The 20,229-nt window shown below is 40.1% G+C and overlaps 1 protein-coding gene across 3 annotated transcripts in view; it reads left to right on the top strand.

Annotated features, from left to right (window-relative positions):
• The window catches only part of snx27a (sorting nexin 27a), a 48,062-nt gene extending 28,978 nt beyond the window's left edge, over positions 1–19,084 (top strand). Inside the window, exons 6-13 of one of the 3 annotated variants that reach the window (XM_061897425.1) lie at positions 7,580–7,658; positions 7,755–7,918; positions 10,138–10,227; positions 10,480–10,629; positions 15,073–15,201; positions 15,347–15,406; positions 15,567–15,706; positions 16,178–19,084. In XM_061897425.1, coding sequence (XP_061753409.1) covers positions 7,580–7,658; positions 7,755–7,918; positions 10,138–10,227; positions 10,480–10,629; positions 15,073–15,201; positions 15,347–15,406; positions 15,567–15,689 — 795 coding nt within the window. In that variant the 3' untranslated portion in view covers positions 15,690–15,706; positions 16,178–19,084. Of the gene's footprint in view, positions 1–7,579; positions 7,659–7,754; positions 7,919–10,137; positions 10,228–10,479; positions 10,630–15,072; positions 15,202–15,346; positions 15,407–15,566; positions 15,707–16,177 lie in introns of those variants that run through there. The other 2 variants (XM_061897426.1, XM_061897427.1) reach the window with 2 other exon arrangements.
• The last annotated feature ends 1,145 nt before the right edge of the window (positions 19,085–20,229 follow it).

The following is a 20,229-nucleotide window of genomic DNA, read 5'->3' as shown; positions in this document are numbered from 1 at the left end:
CTGCAAAAGAAGGGATTCATAAAAACTGATGAAAAATGTTTTTGCATTTTATATATATATATATATATATATATATATATATATATATATATATATATATGTTATATATATGTATATGTATGTATATTTTTTAATACATACAATTAAAGGTGGCACTTTTATTTTATGCAAACAATTAAAGGTGGCAACTTAAATTAAAGGGCAACTTTTTTTACGCACAAATATAACAAGAACACCATTGGCTAGCTTGTGTTATTACCATTAGCGGCTAAAGAAAAACTGTCTATATGTTTCACAATTACTAAGTTTGTGAAGTAAACATTTTTACGGGCCCGAATAAAATGATTGGTGTTTTTGGCTGTCACTCACCCTGTCTCGTCTTACGTATGTAGTATTTTATACAATATACCACCTTTCGCCCAAATGCAGCTGAGATACGCTCCAGCACTCCCCGCGAGCCCGAAAGGGACAAGCAGTAGAACATGGATGGATACTATATAGAATACATTGGAAAGTTAGCGCCCTCTAGACATCTTGTAAATGTTGCAAACAGCCCCTTTAATTACACAGCGCTAAAATACAAACCCCGTTTCCATATGAGTTGGGAAATTGTGTTAGATGTAAATATAAACGGAATACAATGATTTGCAAATCATTTTCAACCCATATTCAGTTGAATATGCTACAAAGACAACATATTTGATGTTGAATGAATGAATGAAATAAGTTTATTTCGGTCATATAATCAATCAAATCAAATCAATCAACCATTGTGTGTGATCAGTTTTACAGTACATGTTATATGTATACAATAATGCACATTTACACATAATAGAAAAGAAAAAGAATGACCTAAAAAGGAATAGGCTGAAGCCAAAGCTTATATTTGCCTATCCTATACCTTCACAGAAAATTAGATTGCCTGGAACATCAACATAAAAAAATAAATAAATCAAAAATCAATGGGATGTAAGTAATTGTGACTATATTTTATAATTTTCAATTATTTCACCTTTCAATGTTTTCTTAAACCTTACCAAAGAAGTGCATGTCTTCAGCTCATCACTGAGCTTGTTCCACCATTTAACTCCTAAAACTGTAATACATTTGTATTTTATATTTGTTCTCGCTTTACCCATTTCAAAAATCGATACCCCCCGTAAATTATAGTTTTCTCTTCTTAAATGAAATAGCCTGCGAATACAAGCTGGAAGGCTGTTGTTCTTTACTCGAAACATAATTTCCATTGTTTTTAAAAACACAATGTCGGAAAATTTTAACACATTTGAACTCATAAATAAGGGATTGGTATGTTCATAGTAGCAGGCATTGTGTATTATTCTAATGACCCTTTTTTGAAGTTTTATGATTGGGTCTATGTTTGTTTTATAAACATTTCCCCAAATTTCAACACAATACGTTAAATATGGAAAAATAAAAGAATAATACAACATATGCAGGCATGTCTTATTCAGCATGTGTCTTACTTTATAAAGAATAGCAATAGATTTGGATATTTTTCCTTTTATATATTCAATATGCGGTTTCCAACACAGTTTATGATCAATTATTATTCCCAAGAATTTAGTTTCATATACTCTATCAAAACTGATAAACTTTTTTTTTTTTATACAAATAATCATTAACTTTAGAATTTGATGCCAGCAACATGTGACAAAGAAGTTGGGAAAGGTGGCAATAAATACTGATAAAGTTGAGGAATGCTCATCAAACACTTATTTGGAACATCCCACAGGTGTGCAGGCTAATTGGGAACAGGTGGGTGCCATGATTGGGTATAAAAGCAGCTTCCATGAAATACTAAGTCATTCACAAACAAGGATGGGACGAGGGTCACCAATTTGTAGGCAAATTGTTCAATAGTTTTAGAACATTTCTCAACGAGCTTTTGCAAGTAATTTAGGGATTTTACCATCTATGGTCCGTAAAATCATCAAAATGTTCAGAGAATCTGGAGAAATCACTGCACGTAAGTGATGATATTACGGACCTTTGGTCCCTCAGGCGGTAGTGCATCAAAAAACGACATCAGTGTGTAAAGGATATCACCACATGGGCTCAGGAACACTTCAGAAAACCACTGTCAGTAACTACAGTTGGTTGCTACATCTGTAAGTGCAAGTTAAAACTCTGCTATGCAAAGCAAAACCCATTTATCAACAACACTGAGGAACGCCGCCGGCTTCGCTGGGCCCGAGCTCATCGAAGATGGACTGATGCAAAGTGGAAAAGTGTTCTGTGGTCTGACGAGTCCACTTTTCAAATTATGTTTGGATACTGTGGACGTGGTGTCCTTCGAAACAAAGAGGAAAATAACCATATGGATTGTTCAAAAGCCAGCATCTGTGATGGTATGGGGGTGTATTAGTGCCCAAGGCATGGGTAACTTACACATCTGTGGAGGCACCATTAATGCTGAATGGTCCATACAGGTTTTGGAGCAACATATGTTGTCATCCAAGCAACGTAATCATGGCCGCCCCTGCTTATTTCAGCAGAACAATGGCAATCCACGTGTTACAACAGCGTGGCTTCGTAGTAAAAGAGTGTGGGTACTTTCCTGGCCCGCCTGCAGTCCAGACATGTCTCCCATCGAAAATGTGTGGCGCATTACGAAGCGTAAAATATGACAGCGGAAACCCCAGACTGTTGAACAACTTAAGTTGTACATCAAGCAAGAATGGTAAAGAAATCCACTTTCAAAGCTTCAAACATTAGTTTCCTCAGTTCCCAAACGTTTATTGAGTGTTTTTAAAAGAAAAGGTAGTGTAACACAGTGGTGAGCATGCCCTTTCCCAACTACTTTGGCACATGTTACAGCCATGAAATTCTAAGTTAATTATAATATTTGCAAAAAAAAATAAAGTTTGAGTTTGAACATCAAATATTTTGTCTTTGTAGTGCATTCAATTGAATATGGGTTGAAAAGGATTTGCAAATCATTCTATTCCGTTTATATTTACATCTAACACGATTTCCCAACTCATATGGAAACGGGGTTTGTACATTCTAAACTAAAAATAAGTAATAATATTAATGTATTTTTCGGACTATAAGTCACAGTTTTTTTCATAGTTTGGCCAGGGGTGCGACTTATACTTAGGAGCGACTTGTGTGTGAAATTATTAACACATTACCGTAAAATATCAAATAATATTATTTAGCTCATTCACGTAAGAGACTAGACATAAGATTTCATGGGATTTAGCGATTAGGAGTGACAGATTGTTTGGTAAACTTAAAGCATGTTCTATATGTTATAGTTATTTGAATGACTCTGACCATAATATGTTACATTAAAAGGCACGTCCTCAGTTGGTTATTTATGCGTCATATAACGTACACTTACTCAGCCTGTTGTTCACTATTCTTTATTTATTTTAAATTGCCTTTCAAATGTCTAGTCTTGGTGTTGGGTTTTATCAAATAAATGTTCTCCATAAAATGACTTATACTCTGAAAAATACGGTAATAATAGTAATAGATTAGATTTATTCAGCCCTTTTCAATCAACTCGATACTCAAAGCACTCACAGAGAAGTGAGAACCTATCGACTAGACATTCACACTTGGGTGGTGGTAAGCTACATTTGTAGCCACAACCGCCCTGAGGTAGACTGACGGAAGCGTAGCTGCCAATTTGCGCCTATGGCCCCTCCGACCACCACCATTCATTCACTAGTGTTAGCTGCAATTGTGGCAAGGGTGAAGTGTCTTGCCCAAGGACACAACGGCAGTAGTTTGGATGGCAAGAGACGGGGATCGAACCTGGAACCTTCTTCTGGCTCAGCTGCTCTACCCATCATGCCACGCCGTCTCCCCTAAATATGTTTCTTAACTAAACTGTCAATAAAATTTAAGTGCAAACGAAAATACTGATTCACCACTTTAGACATATTTTTTGCACTAAAGAAAATTATTTGATTTTAACTCCAGACTTATTTTTTGTTTCATATTGTCATTACTGCCACAATTGGTGGAATAGTGTATTACAACTGAGTACCGCTGCTGCCCATATGGGCCCATGCTGGGAAAGACATATTTTTGGGCGGCCCAACAATGGGCCCTGGCCCCATGGTTAAGAAACACTGTTTTAAAGTAGGGCTGGGCGATAAAACAATATGAATATATATATTGCAACAGACACGTAATTGATATCAATAAAAAGTGCGTTCGATAAAATGCTCAATTGTTTTTTTCTTTTTTGTGGGAAGAAACCGAAAGTTGCATAACCGACTAATGCAGGAAGTGTACTGATCAGTGGAAGTGACACACTAACAGTCAATTAGGTATCAGTATTAAGTTTGGTTGCACCATCTTATTGTCTCGCAGTTAATTATTTGCATGGAGTGAAAAGAGAAACTTAAATGACTGCTGCGGAGAGCAAAGTTATTGATTAAACAGCAAAAGTCACCTCAGCAATATGCCACTTGTCCCCACCAACACCGTTAATACCAAACACCATCTTAGCCGCACTTACCCTTGAGCACAGAAAACTCGATGTTCACACTTTGCACTATTTTGTTCTATTTTATTAGGCATTTTTTACATATTCTTTATTTTTGAACTTTCATTTTAAGATTCCTTCGTTGTTTGTTACTTAGTCTGTTATGATTAAAACAAGTGTTTTGCATCCCAAAGTAGGAACACACAATATCGGATGTGCCCTGCTATGGAAACGGAAATAAAAGAGCAGAAAAAATAGTTCCGGCAATGATTAAAATGACCAAAATATGGTATATATTGTACATATCACATGGTGTTATGAACATGTCTGTTACTACATTATATATAGACCTGCAGTGTGTATATAAAATGTTCAAGGGTTTTGAAGTTGCTTTAGAGGGCTTTGATTGCTGCATCTTTCAAGCGTTTTTTTATCATCCCCACAAAAAAAAGACGTGTGTTGTTGTCTTTTAAAATAATTGCAACATTTAAAAAAAAAAAAAAAAAAAAAAGGTGCTATTCCCCTTTTAATGAAAACTGAGTTTGTTTAATAAAATTCTATCCAAACATTTAATAAAGTCAAATACAAATAAGACAACAAGAGAAGTATCTTAAGTAAAAGATTTGCCTAAGTGGTTTGACAGGACGGATAAAAAAAAATACATATATATATGTATGTATACATATGTATGTATATTTATATGTATGTATATATATATGTATCTATGTGTATAAATATATATGTATATATATGTATGTATATATATATATATATGTATGTATGTGTATAAATATATATTTATACATACGTATGTATATATGTATATATATGTATGTATATGGCTTCACAATACGAAGGTCCTGCAGTCCTGGGTTCAAATCCAGGCTCGGGATCTTTCTGTGTGGAGTTTGTATGTCCTCCCCGTGAATGCGTGGGTTCCCTCCGGGTACTCCGGCTTCCTCCCACTTCCAAAGACATGCACCTGGGGATAGGTTGATTGGCAACACTAAATTGGCCCTAATGTGTGAATTTGAGTGTGAATGTTGTCTGTCTATCTGTGTTGGCCCTGCGATGAGACTGTGACGCTTAGCTTCTTGTAGATGGTCAATGGTGTATTTGCAACATGGTGAAGTCCAGGGAGTGGTCAAAGAAGTCAAGAGAGGAGGTAATTTCTCTTCAAAAGAAAGGATATGGATATAAGAACATAGCAAAGACATTACGCAGTCCAAGAGACACAGTTGGGAGCATAATTCGCAAGTTTAAAGCTAAAGGCACAGTGGAAACACTACCTGGGTGTGGTAGAAAGAGGATGCTGTGTTCAACTGCTGTCCGGTATTTGAAGCATACAGTAGTGAAAAACTCCCGGGTAACAGCTGAGGAACTACAACAGGACATTGCAGAGGTTTCGTCCCAGACAATAAGGCACGCACTACGAGATGAAGGCCTCCATGCCAGAACTCCCAGGCGCACCCCACTTCTGACTACCAGGCACAAGGAAAATAGACTCCAGTATGCCAAAAATCATCTGGACAAACCCCAAAGGTTTTGGAAAACTGTTCTATGGAGTGATGAGACAAAACTGGAACTCTTTGGGCCTATGAATCAACGTTATGTCTGGAGGAGAAAAAATGAAGCTTACAAAGAGAAGAACACCTTGCCTACTGTTATGCATGGTGGGGGGGTCAATCATGCTCTGGGGCTGTTTCTCTGCCTCAGGTGCCGGGAATCTCCAGCGCGTTTAAGGCATTATGAATTCTATTTCCTACCAGGATATATTAGCTGCAAATGTCATGAAGTCAGTGATGAAGCTGAGGCTTGGGAGACGTTGGACCTTCCAACAGGACAACGATCCCAAACATACCTCCAAATCAACATCAGAGTGGTTGCAGAAGAAGGGCTGGAAGACTCAGGAGTGGCCTTCACAGTCGCCAGACCTAAATCCTATAGAAAACCTGTGGTGGGACTTGAAGAAGGCAGTTGCAGCACGCAAACCCAAGAATATGAATGAACTGGAGGCCTTTGCCCAAGAGGAATGGGCTAAAATACCTGTAGATGGTTGCAAGAAGCTTGTGTCCAGTTATGCATCACGTTTGAAGGATGTAATTACTGCCAAAGGGTGTTCTACTAAGTACTAAAGATGCATGTAACTAGGAGGTTGAATAATTTTGTCGATGAGATATTAAGAAAAATGTTGTTTTTTGGTATTTTGTAAAATACAGTGTTCCAATTTAAGTTGCATTAGTCTATTTGACACATCTTTATTTGATATGACTATAAACAAAATACGGAATAAATGTCCAACTTGCTAAAACATCAAAATTGTGTGGGGATTGAATAATTTTGATCACAACTGTATATACATACATCCATTTTCTACCGCTTGTCCCTTTTGGGGTCATGGGGGGTGCTGGAGCCTATGTCAGCTGCATTCGGGCGGAAGGCGAGGTACACCCTGGACAACTCGCCACCTCATCGCAGGGCCAACACAGATAGACAACATTAACAACTCACATTCACACACATGCCCTTTTAGTGTTGCCAATCAACTTATCCACAGGTGCATGTTTTTGGCAGTGAGAGGAAGCCGAAACCTTCGTATTGTGAGGCACATGCACTAACCCCTGTTTCACCGTGTTGCCCGCTTGTTACAATGTTTTTGCCAAATCATTGATGTATATGTTGAAGAGGGTACACTCAAACTGCACCCCTGTCTAACCCCACAGGTTTGAAGGAATAAGTCTGTATATGTTTCCCAAATCTTGACACCACATTCGTTGTTGGTGTGCATTGACTTAATGATGTCATATGTTTTACCTCCAATGCCACCTTGTGTATATATATATATATATTAGATTTTTCTGATTCGATAAAGAATCGTTCAAAATAAGAATTGCGATTTATTCTAAAATCTTTTGATTTTTTCACCCCTTCTGCTATTACTAATAAAGCTGCAGTTCCTTGGGAAACATGAATGTACTGTGACATTGTGAAGAAGCGCATGAGCCTCACTCTTGAAGAACTTTTGTGAGATACTGTGTATGTGGGAAATGCACTAATACAATATATGCAGTGTATTTTTTATTTTATTTTTTTACATTTGCTTTTCTGCAGGCGTTAGTGGTGAAGGTTGGAATGGACAGTATTATGGCCAGCTACTTTGCCCTGTTTGAGGTCATCAACCACTCATTTGGTAAGCTCCCTTTATAAGACCCGAGGTGGTTACTTCTTTGCAATATACATTTTTGCCATTTTCCACAAGTGATTTCTCTTCAAATATTTATTGCAGTGCGGAAGCTGGCACCCAACGAGTTCCCACACAAGCTTTACGTGCAGAATTACACGTCGGCCGTGCCGGGCACTTGCCTGGCACTTCGCAAATGGCTCTTTAGCTTCCAGGAGGAGGAGTTGCTCAGAGACAACCCGCTGGCTCTGCACTACTGCTTTCACCAGGTAACCATCGCTGCCACGAGTACACATGTGGATCGAACCTTTCCATCTTTTGAAATATGGACGTGAAAACAAACCTACCGTATTTTCAGCACTAGAATAGAATGGACTTTATTGTCATTATATTTGCATATAACGAGAGTAAAGAATGTTAAAGACTATAAGGCGCACCTAAAAACCTCCAATTTTCTCAAATTATATACTGAACAAATATTGACCTACATCAGGTCTCGCAACTACGGTAAGCAGCCGCCAACTTCATTTTCCCCCATAGAAGAAGCGGTGCATGATGGGATATACTGTATGACTGCGTGAGGCGTGCCGTTTCATTTCCATTTGTGTGTTAATGTAAAGACTCCAAAATGGCTCCTATAAAGAGACGCTTACGGCGCAGAGTTTAAACTCAAGGCGATCAGTCACGCACTAGAACACGGGAATAGAGCAGCAGTGAGTGAATTTAACATTAACGAATCAATTTTGCCGAAGTGGAGGATGCAACAAGATGACCTGCGCCAGGTAAAGAAGACTGAACACAGAGTTTCCGAGGGTTTCAGTTGGAGGACAAATTCTGACAGTGGGTTGTTGAACAGAGAGCAGCAAGTAGAAGTGTCAGTACAATCACTATTCGAATGAAGGCAACAGTGCTAGCAAGCGAAATCAACATTGTTACACATGTTATACCTTGCTGTTTTAAGACAGGGGTCTCAAACTCAATTGACCTGGGGGCCACTGGATGCAGAGTCTGGATGAGGCTGGGCCGCAAGTAAAGATTTCCTAAAACAAATGTTGCATACTCCTCAGCATGTCCATCCATCCATCCAGCCATCCATCCATCCATCCATCTTCTTCCGCTTATCCGAGGTCGGATCGCAGGGGCAGCAGCCTAAGCAGGGAAGCCCGGACTTCCCTCTCCCCAGCCACTTCGTCCAGCTCTTCCCGGGGGATCCCGAGGCGTTCCCAGGCCAGCCGGGGGACATAGTCTTCCCAACATGTCCTAGGTCTTCCCCGTGGCCTCCTACCGGTCGGACTTGCCCGAAACACCTCCATCCTCAGCATGTCTAGTTGTATAATGACGTTTCAAATTGTATTCCTTGTGCACCGCAACTTTCTCTGTGCAAATAAGACACGTCGGGGTGTCCTTGTGCTCAACAAAGAAATATTTCACCCCCCACTTTTCCGGGAATTGTCTTTGCTCATCACTAACATTTCTCTTCACTGCAGGCTTTGAAAAAGACATGTTTGGGGTTGTGGAATATATTTGTAATTAGCCGACGCACGGAGAATAATGTTATTTCCGCAATGTGTGTCGTTCTGCTTTTCCTCCCTACAGCAACAGGGCGGTCGGCGGATAATAGCCGGGAAAGTACCGTGATAGCGAGCGCAAAAAAGTGACTGCTCCCGTAATGTTTTCCGCCGTCATATAGAAATATATGTAGTGTTCATCGTGTGAGGCAATGCAAATTAAACAATAAAAAAAAGATAAATAACGGGTTTGAATTGGTCCAGGTTATCCGGGACTGTTATTACTGACGGACAGGTGTCGCGGTGTGACTGCAGCCAGGCACGTAAGAAAACCCTCGTCTCCATGGCAATGTCTCTGTCGCTTTCACTCATTTGCCGCTTTTCCACTAACGCAGGGGTAGGCAACCTAGAACGTTGAAAGAGCCATTTTGGACCCAAATAACACAACGCTGTCAAGTGCCATTCATATAAAACTTTGGGCCGCACTAACATTAAACCGCAATTGGCCCTCGGGCCGCATGTCTGAGACCCCTGTTTTAAGATAAACAAAATACCGCGCCACTGACTTTGCCTCGGGGAAAATAATAAAACAGCTGTTTATTCATTTTAAGGAGTGAACGGAGTTGTCTGAAAGCTGGTTTGTAATCTATTAATAAAGTTTGACTGACCTATCTGACTGTTTTGTTGACATTCCCTTTAGCACTGTGCCATCTAATGGATGCATAACGTAACCCCAGCCTCTACTGTAGCGTCTATTCTATGCGTCTTATAATGCGGTGCGCCTTATATTTGAACAAAGTTTTAAAATAGGTAATTTATTGAAGGTGCGCCTTATAATCCGGTGCGCCTTATAGTGCGGAAAATACGGTACTCTGATTTTTACCCCTATTAAATTGCCAGAACAAATTTTTTTTCTTTGTTTATTGACCTCAAATGTTTTCTCTTCATGCCAATCCCGCCATCCCTCCACTGCTGACTAGGCGCTGGATGATGTGAAGAAGGGATTCATAAAAACAGAGGACAAATCCTACCAGCTGCAAAAGCTGGCAGAGCAGCGCAAGATGGCCACGGTCAGTCCCACAGACCCATCTTTGTTCAGGGAGGGGACTTGGGAGAGATGCACGCTTTTACTGCTGCACAAACTAGAGCCATTACTGGAGTGTCACAAAGATGAACAGCAACCCCCTCTGTGTTTAGAAATTAAGATAAAACTGTTATAGCTGGTTACTATTTTGTTGCTGACTGAGTTCTATCTCTCTCTTTGTGTGTGCGTCTGTGTGTTTGTGCGTGTGTGTCCGCGCGCACATCTTCAAACTGGTTAGTACCTGAGCCAGTTGCGCTCTTGTGAGGGCTACAACGAGGTGGTTTTCCCCCACTGCTCGTGCGACTCCAGGAGGAAGGGCCACGTCATCACAGCCATCAGCATTCATCACTTTAAGTTGCATGCTTGCACGGAGGATGGCACGCTGGAGGTGAGTGTGTTGTCGCAAAGAATGTGGTCAGCCAAGAAGGCAAATTGTACAAAATGTTAGTATTAAAGTCGTCGTTACAGAATACTACTCATTAGTATCGTGACAGAACAGTGTTTATTGCAGGACTGCAATCTATTTGTGACACGGGGACAGTTGACACAATGACATTTTGTTTGGATAATTGGCTGTTTTTGTGTATATTTTCTCCACTCTTACATTTATGACCTGTTTTTCGAGGCTGTCTGCAATATTTTTGTTTGTAGATATGTTCCAAAATTTCAAATGAAACTACGACCCACCCAAAAGTACAGGAATGATTAGTTTAAATATCAGGCATGTGAAATGTCTGTGAAAACACAGGAATCTGTGTTTATAAACATTCATTTTCTGGACAAAGTATCACTTCCGCGTTTTTTAAAATAAATGCGATCCAAACAAAATTTGTTGAACGCTCGCTTCAGCCGGAGGTACTTGTTGTTCCTCTTGCCTAAATGCCGCACTGAATTGCAAGACAGGGAGAAGATCTCATTGAGCCACAACTTTGACAGCTGTCTACTTTGTTTTGAATTATATTTGACAATCTGAAAACTGTTAGTTCCAAACCAGTTGTAATTCTAGAGTGTTTATTAGTATTCAGAGAGAAGGTATATTTTTGACATGACTGATATAAACGGAGGTCGCGACATCGGAAATATATTACTCAAGGGGGCGTGGCAAAAGGATAGTTACTAAATGGAAAACGTTTTCAGATTTCTTTGCATGCATGTTATAGAATTTGAAAAAAAAAAACCTCACAATTCAGTGGTACATTACATGTGACATGTACGGTAGGTGTCAAAAAGGCAGCCAAAAGAGGTTTGTGAATGAAAATAAATATAATGGTAAAATATAGTGTACAAATACACCCGAATGTAGTCTTGCCTTTGGAAAAAAAAAAATTGGGCCTTGCGTGGCAGCACTTCATGCCGATAGAAATGTTCCACTTTTTTTCCTCAAAGGGTGCTAACATGCCTGAAATATATATATATTTCTTTCCAGACACTGTCAAAAATAACTTAAAGGTACCATATGTAGTAATGTGGCCAGAAATGGTACTGCAATCATGGTCAAAATTCTGTAGTCCCCTCCCACTCTCCATGAGTGAGGTTGCCAGATACGCAGCCGAATCCGAATTTTACTCCAAGGAACTTCAAATGGCAATCGACGAGTCTTGCGCTGTAGGTTTCTCTTGTTTATGCTTCTTGCAAGATGGTTCTTATGCCACATTTTACTGATGTCTGTTAGCCAAATATATTTGTAAAGTTACGCAGCAATATTTTCGTCAGGGTTCGGGACAGATTGTTGGCCATACCCTGAAAAAATGAGTAGTTTGACCGCACGGACCACCGTCAAAATAAGTAATATTATATAGTAATATATCGCAAAGGCCTACTTTGATGGCAAATCAAAGTAGGCCTTTGATTTGCCTACTTTTGGACTTATACTCCAAAAAACTTATACATTTTCTGGAGTATAAGTCCCCAAAAAATGCGACTTATACTCCAGTGCGGCTTATATATGTTTTATTCCTTCTTTATTATGCCACATTTCGTTCAGCATAACTCCATGTTGCATCCAATCTGATGCACTCCATTGTCTTCCATTTACGCACATCACCATCTTTCAGTGCAGAGTGCAATTCTATGAGCCAACCCACGTTACGCATAAATAATTTAGCCTACTACCATGTCAATACACAAAGTAGAAAATCATTACATGTAATGCATTATATTATGCAAAGCATACACCACCCCATGTGTTTGATGCACATACAGTACTAGAAACCGCAATTAGATGTGCTAATGTTGGAATGCATTTCCTCAGCTTATCAGCATATTGAGGACAAAATAGGCACTGACACTACCCATATCCACATGTTTTATTTGTCCAAAATATACTTTTCCTTGTCAGCTGGATGACACATCGATGTACAGGCTAACAGGCGTATATTTCCCTCATTAGCCCATATGTCGATGTGTAATTTACCGGGATAGCATGTTAAGTATTCGTTGCACGAACATACAAGCTTTGTTAGACAAGATCCTAGACTGTATTGGACAATATAGTTAACATACGAAAAATGTCCATTTCCATTTATTACAAGTAATAAGAAAACGTAAATGCCTGACTCACCGATCAAGGAAGAAATTAGCAAGTTTGGCGTCAGAAGAAACAATCTTCTCCGCCTTCAGTCGTCTCCATCTTTCAAAGGCATCGTCGATGCAGATCTTTGTTTTGGTCCTGGCTTTGTCATGAATAAGTAGAGAATCGTAACAATGCCTTTTAGATGTACTAAGGTCTGACATGTTTAGTAACTTTACCAGTGACAGTAGCTTGATGAAGAGGGCGGTGTGTAACTGGCAACCTGGATGTGACACACTCACGGACACGGGGTGAGGGAGAAAAAAAATTCAGTGTAAGCCTAGGCCCTTGGAAAGGGGGTCCAGACTGAGGCCAAGGGGGAAAAAAAACTCATAGCCATAACACACAGGGAAACATTATAGAACACAAATGACATTAAAAAACATCAAAAGAGCAGAGCTGATGCAACCAGCTGCCACTCCAGCAGTGCGATTTCTACATACAGCTAAAAAGGAAAACTAAAAATAATTAACTAATAATATATATTGCGCACACACGATTGCACAATGCATAGACAAGCAATCAATCATTTCAACACCCATATACACTGTAGTGGCCTCTGCGGTGTTCCACGCCATCGTCTGCTGGGGTGGGGGGAGCATGGCCAGAGACAGGAGCAGACCCAACAAAGCCACCTAGAGAGCCAACTCCACCCTCGGCCGCCAACTAACTCGGCCAGTGTTCAGTCTGCGTGGGTGAGCGAGGATGCTCATTCAGCCAAGACATTGTGAAGCTTGTCTGTCCCGGTGCTCAGCGCTAGCTCCGCAGCCCTGTCTCTTCTTCCGCATCTCCTCCAGTCTTTCCAAACGGACTCTGTTGTGTCAGAAACCCAGCAGCTGGTCTCCATGGTCAAAAGGCTCCCGAGAGGCAGATCCAGAAGTTCACAAAAAATGCACCGCAGAAGTCACGAAAGTGCAATCCCTTAGTCGCATGTCGATTTAAACCTGCATAGGTCCCTAACATTTTAAATCAAACCGTGAGGGCATTGTGTGGATATTTATAAAACAATATTGTTTTCCTTCATACTTACGGTAAACGAGCTGTTTGGAATTTGTCCATTTGGTGACTTTTTTGCCATTGATGTAACCAGATTATCCATTCATGGGAGAAATTTACCCAAAGTGCTTTGCAAATGTCCCTCATTAATGTCTGACCCTGTAGTCAATAAGCTCCTTCTTTTTGGTCTATACTCTTGGGGTGTGGCAGATTGGATCGCACATGCATCCTCCAGTGTTGCCATTTCATATCACAAAGTAGCATATAGTTCAAACTTAATCTGTCTGTAGACTCGCTATGGAAGTGCTAAAAACTACAACAAAGACGGAGGGGAGAAGATGCTGTCGAGTGGAGCCACGTAAATAAGACTGCCTAACGAAAAGGCACATCCTGAACAGAATGTTATAAAGCAGCTTGAAAACGGTCTGTAAAACATAATCTATGTAACATTTTGACCAAAGAACCACCATTACAAGCAAGTGTTTTAAATAGAGGTGGAAAAAATCATAATATGACCCCTTTGTATGTATAATACATTTTTTTTCAAAAAACCTACAATGTTAAAAAGGCAAAAATCATAAAAGCTAATGTCAATGTCCCAAAAATCAAATTTTGGAATTTTTGTATTTCAGAGCACAAAAAAATGTAATATTAAATGACAACTCAACACAATTGGCATTTTATCGTATACCGTATTTTTCGGGCTATAAGTCGCAGTTTTTTTTCATAGTTTGGCCGGGGGTGCGGCTTATACTCAGGAGTGACTTATGTGTGAAATTATTAACACATTACTGTAAAATATCAAAAAATATTATTTTGCTCATTCACATAAGAGACTAAACGTATAAGATTTCATGGGATTTAGCGATTAGGAGTGACAGATTGTTTGGTAAACGTATAGCATGTTCTAAATGTTATAGTTATTTGAATGACTCTTACCATAGTATGTTACGTTAACATACCAGGCACCTTCTCAGTTGGTTATTTATGAGTCATATAACGTACACTTATTCAGCCTGTTGTTCACTATTCTGTCTTTATTTTGAATTGCCTGTCAAATGTCTATTCTTGGTGTTGGGTTTTATCAAATAAATTTCCCCCAAAAATGCGACTTATATATACTCCAGTGCGACTTATATATGTTTTATTCCTTCTTTATTATGCATTTTCGGCAGGTGCAACTTATACTCCGGAGCAACTTATACTCCGAAAAATACGGTAATTAGTTGTATGACTCAATGCTAAGCTACCCTCTCGTCATCTCAGAACCAGGTGATAGCGTTTGAGTGGGGGGAGATGCAGCGCTGGGACACGGACGAGGAGGGAATGGCCTTCTGCTTCGAGTACGCCCGGGGAGAGAAGAAACCTCGCTGGGTGAAGATTTTCACTCCATATGTGAGCGAACCTGCTTTACACTTAAAATAATAATCAAAGATAAATGAATGCAATATTTGGACATTGTTTGTATATCACCAGAAAACAAAAGCATTTGTGAGGACTGTTTATTTTTTTTTTGTTCTCCTCCCTCCCCATCCCCCAGTTCAACTACATGCATGAGTGCTTTGAGCGAGTCTTCTGCGAGCTGAAGTGGAGGAAACAGGTAGGGACCACTCCTTTCCTCTTTCATTCAGTGGGTGTGGGGGAAGCACATGACTCCCAAGTCAAATGTCTAAATACGGATTATTATTGTTATTAGGCGTATTTTTGCAAGGTGTGTAAGTGGTGGCTTTTTTTGAACACGTTTTTCTGTTCTTCATCAGGTTGAGGAGGAGGCTTCTGATAAAGACAACAAAAACTGCAGCAACAACGGTAAGAAGCAACCACTAGCAGAAGGGAAGAGGGGTGACGTCTGTCTTATGATTGATGCCCACGTTCCTTTCTGACAGCCTGAAAGGACAAGGTTAGGAAAGACTTCTATTATCTGCATTTTCTGGAATGTAAATATAGGATAGAATAACGTCATGCTCTGTGACGTTATGTCTCAGCAGACCTGCAAAGTTTGCATTTAAATCTTCCCTTCTAACATAGCTCAAGTTGTCAAGGAGAGGCTTTAGCACTTCAGTCAAAATTGTTCACACGTGATGGGCCCATCAGCAAGGCCCGCCTAAGTGCAAAGTTGAAGCTTTTTATGCTCACGTGGGACGTTGTGAGACCAGCGGCGGCACGCGTATGTAAGTGTGTAAAAGGGCTGACTGCAAGGCAAACCAAACAACTAAAATATGATAGTGGATTTCTCGTACCTGCCAGGAACCTTACAGTTGAGGTGTCGTGAAGGCCAGCTGTGCGGTCCAATGGAGGACGTCTCGGTTTGGTCTTTCACGTGACGCCATTCACTCAGAACCTCCCTTGACCCGTCTGTCTGTTGTTGCAGAATATCTGCCGCCTCTGGAGACGCAGCAGAAGGGATGGCGCCACCTAGGGGGGGAGATCGCCACTTCCTAAAAAATACAAAAAAAACACTCATTTTGAACTCTCAACTGATATCCACTCGCATCGTCACACCACGGAGAGCGCGCCCCTCCATTGACCACAGCAGAACTTGAGGGACACAAGGATGCGGTTCACGGCCCTTCCCTGCCCCTATGAAAACACTCATACTTGGATCGATGAGTTTTGGGAGAGTTTGGAATAGTCACCCCATTAAAACAAAACCCAGGGATACTCACCAAGACGAGCGATGAAGGGAAGTAGTAGGCTTACATTTCATTCACCAGGTCTCCATAGTGCGTCTGTGAGATGCTCCTCCTCATGCAAACAGCCTGTGGCGTTAAAAAAAAAAATCACGCTCATCCAGCATGCTTGACCCCCTGAAAATGGGACTGGCGGTGTTGTGCTCGGCCTTGAGACAGAGTGGGAGAGCCGGACAAAGGGGAGGGAAAGTGTGGGCAGAAAAAAAAGACTACCTTTTCTCGAGTCGAAAGATGCAACATTGATGCTGGACATGAAGACTAATAACGTGTTTTCTATTTGCGGGGTCTTTGTTTTGTTTCTCTTTCCTGTCCAAAAACACAGGTGACACAAAATGTAAACTCACTGTCCTATTGTTGTGTATGTTTAACAAGCCTTTTTCTGATCAAATATAGATTAATATAAGAGCTATAATAATTGATTCATTCAACTAACATGCATTTGCAACGCAGAGGTGTTCTGTATACCATGATTTATCGTGTCATATTTTGGTCGGAATCTCATTATGGCTAGTAAGACATGGCAGATTATCAGATTTGCATAATTACAAAAATGTTTAGAAATTATTTTCATTTGCTGCTGTTCTCTAAATGGACAGCAGAGGGAAGCAGATTGCTGCTGGCGTATGATTTGTGTGTGCGTGTGTGTGTGTGTGTGTGCGTGCGTGCGTGTGCGTGCGTGCGTGCGTGCGTTCCCAAAGGCTGTGTTACTCAACTAGCAAAGTGTACCTCCTCTGCAGAAGGTTCATTAAATATGTCGCAAAGTGTGCGTGTGCGCCAGCTGTCTGCCGTATGTCACAGTATTAGTTGTTTTTTCACTATATTACCCTATATATTTTTGGTTAAGTAGGTTTACATCTTGAACTAACCTTATGCATTAAAGTCAGAGGTTTGAATGTTTAATTGCCGAACCTGAAAGTAGTAATGATCCGATGTTTTATTTAATTCAAAGTGACTTTATAGGAATGCACATTCAACCATTTGAACACACGTTCAAGTTTCAATGTTGCGTGATTGTGCATGTCTTATGTAAGAGGCAGGTAATTGTTTTGTCTTTGGACGAATGAACACTAAGAAGGGCGGTTGTCCTGTGGTTGTTTTTTTAACTGTTGTGTGCAGCATATCACTGAGCTCCCGTAGCACAAAATGGTGCACGCTTGTCTTGTTATTTTGTGGTTTGACAAAATTACGTGTGTGCAGGATTAGTGTCCGTCTTTTACAGCATTCTGGGCACAAGCCCCTGTTAGTTAGTAGTCTGTGATTGCATGATTTTGCTTGATAGACTTTTGGACTAAACTTCGATCTTTACTCAACTGCAAAGACTACCAGGTTTTTTGCAGGGAGGCCTTTATTTGTTCAAAAGCAATTTTCATAATTCCCCTTTAAATAATTAAATCTAATTTACTTAAACATATTTAAATATGAATATTGTTTTTAAAGTTGAATAAATATGCAATATCTATTTTAGTTTAATTAATTTTTTCAATCCCAAATTCTTTTAGGATTGAAATGTTTCTCAGCCATGTTTGCTGTCCACTGGGGTGTCAAAAGTCATGCAACACCAATTACCAGCACAACCTTGTTATTAAAACTTTATGGCCCCTGTTTGTTCCAATTGGGCAATGAGCCTTTCAATTAATTGTGGCTTGACGTCTTATCACAGCAGAGGCCACTTTAAGAAGAAATACAGTATTTTAGCTTGTGTTTGCACCTTCCTCCTCAGGTTGGTGTCCCATCATTATAGCACTGGGACACGGTTGCCGTGGTAGCGCCATGCCGGCTCGACACACCTCTGTGTCATTGTCAGTGGTTTCTGCCAGCTAGATCCACGCCACAATAAATAAGGCAAAGCACTTCTATCTCTTTGGAGGTTTATGCTGCAGGCTTTGTGTGTGTGTGTCTGAGTGTGTCATTGTCTGCCATCAATGAGGTGAATGTCACTGTGTGTTGTTTTTAGTCAGAAGCAGGGGGATGACAGGAATGTTATAGAGCATGCTCCAGCCGTGTTTGATATTTTCTGTTAAGAGAGTGAAAGGACATTACTCTGCGATCCATCATAAAGTTAGCATCAATTGCGGTTAGACTTCAGATTCTTCTCAGCAGTGTGGTCCTGTCTGTTATATATGTCACTATCTGTGAAAGAAGCATAGCGGAGGCGACTCAGGCCGTCGCTAAGGAGACTGCTCCTTTTGTTGGCCACTGACGTCTGGTGAGGCTCACACGTCATTATTGTTTATTTTTGTGGGCGACTTATCTCCTTGTCTTGAAAAGTCGGGCCTCTATGCTGCAAACTGTCGTCAACATAACTGTAAATAGTATTGTTTGGTGAAAAAAAAACAAATTATAATGCACTCACGTTTGTCTGACCTTATTTATTTAAGCTGAATTAGGGGAGCGAACGACGCACACGATGACTAAACGCTGCCTAAACAGCATGGATGAGCACCTTGGGTCACACCTGACATGCCCGCTCAGGCTACAAGGTTGTTTTTAACTCTAAAAAAAGGTTTACTAACCAATAAAAGGAAGATGGAAAATGTAGAGTAATAAATTGTAACAACATTTTAAATAAAGTTATATATTGGAGATGATGATGGTGATTTATGTGTTTTTTGAAGGTGCAATGGAGTCTCTAAAGCAGTGGTTCTTAACTAAGGTTCGGTAAGTCGGCCTCAGGGGTTCGGTGGAGCCTCCAGTCAAGCCACACCCGACTCATCGTGTACATAAAAACTCGGCATATTACGGATACGGCAACAGCAGAACCCAAACTGATTTGCAGGTGTGTAATTTGTTACGAGTTCATGCACTGTGTTGGTTTTGTTCTTTGAACAAGGTTTTTTTTTTGATTGGTACTTGTATTAGTAGATTGCACAGTTCAGTACATATTCCGTACAATTGACCACTAAATGGTAACACCCGAATAAGTTTTTCAACTTGTTTAAGTCGGGGTCCACGTTAATCAATTCATGGTGATGTCCGTGATGTTCGTGCACGGTTGTGCACCAGTAAAAGATCATATAACTTTGTCTTGAATTTGAAAAACATTATCTTTTTCACTAAAGAAGGGTTTGTTGGATGTGCATATGAAACTGGTGGGGTTCTGTACTTCCAACAAGGTTAAGAACCACTGCTCTAAAGTCTTTCCATGCATGAAAATGGAATCAACCTGTTAGTCCTCATCTTAAATGCTTTATTACTACATAAAGCATTTTTTAACATTCAAAATGCTCATATCAAACTCAGTTTTCATACGATCATCCTTTGTGTAATGCGGTTTTCCATGAAAACTTTGGTATACCATTTTGGATGTTGTTGGGTTTTTTTCAAGTGTGACTGCGAAATAACCATCCATTGGGCCAAATTGAGTTTACCAGTGACAGCACTATGATAAAGAAGGTGAGAAACACTGAAGCAAAAACTGCAGGGCTCATTACTTCCTGTGGAAAAAATTGCTCCGGTTTTTGCATGATTTGGTTTTCACCTGACTCTTTGGAACGGATTACTAACAAAAATCGAGGATTGACTGTACAAGTGTTAAAAGAAGTTAATATTTCTAGTAACACTTTGTTATTACATTCTATGTTCTGCTATATTTTGTATTATTATTATTATTGATAACTTGGTGTTGACTGCCATATTGTACCGAGCAACAAGGACAGAGAGGAATGTAAGCTTTCATCGTTAAAACCTTTATTTTTTGGGCCTGTGGTTGCCATCACTGGTACCCTCCTGTCCT

This window comes from Nerophis ophidion, linkage group LG04, assembly GCF_033978795.1.
Source record: "Nerophis ophidion isolate RoL-2023_Sa linkage group LG04, RoL_Noph_v1.0, whole genome shotgun sequence".
NCBI lineage: Eukaryota > Metazoa > Chordata > Actinopteri > Syngnathiformes > Syngnathidae > Nerophis > Nerophis ophidion.
Note: the sequence above shows the minus strand (reverse complement) of the source record. Positions and strands in the feature narration are given on the sequence as shown.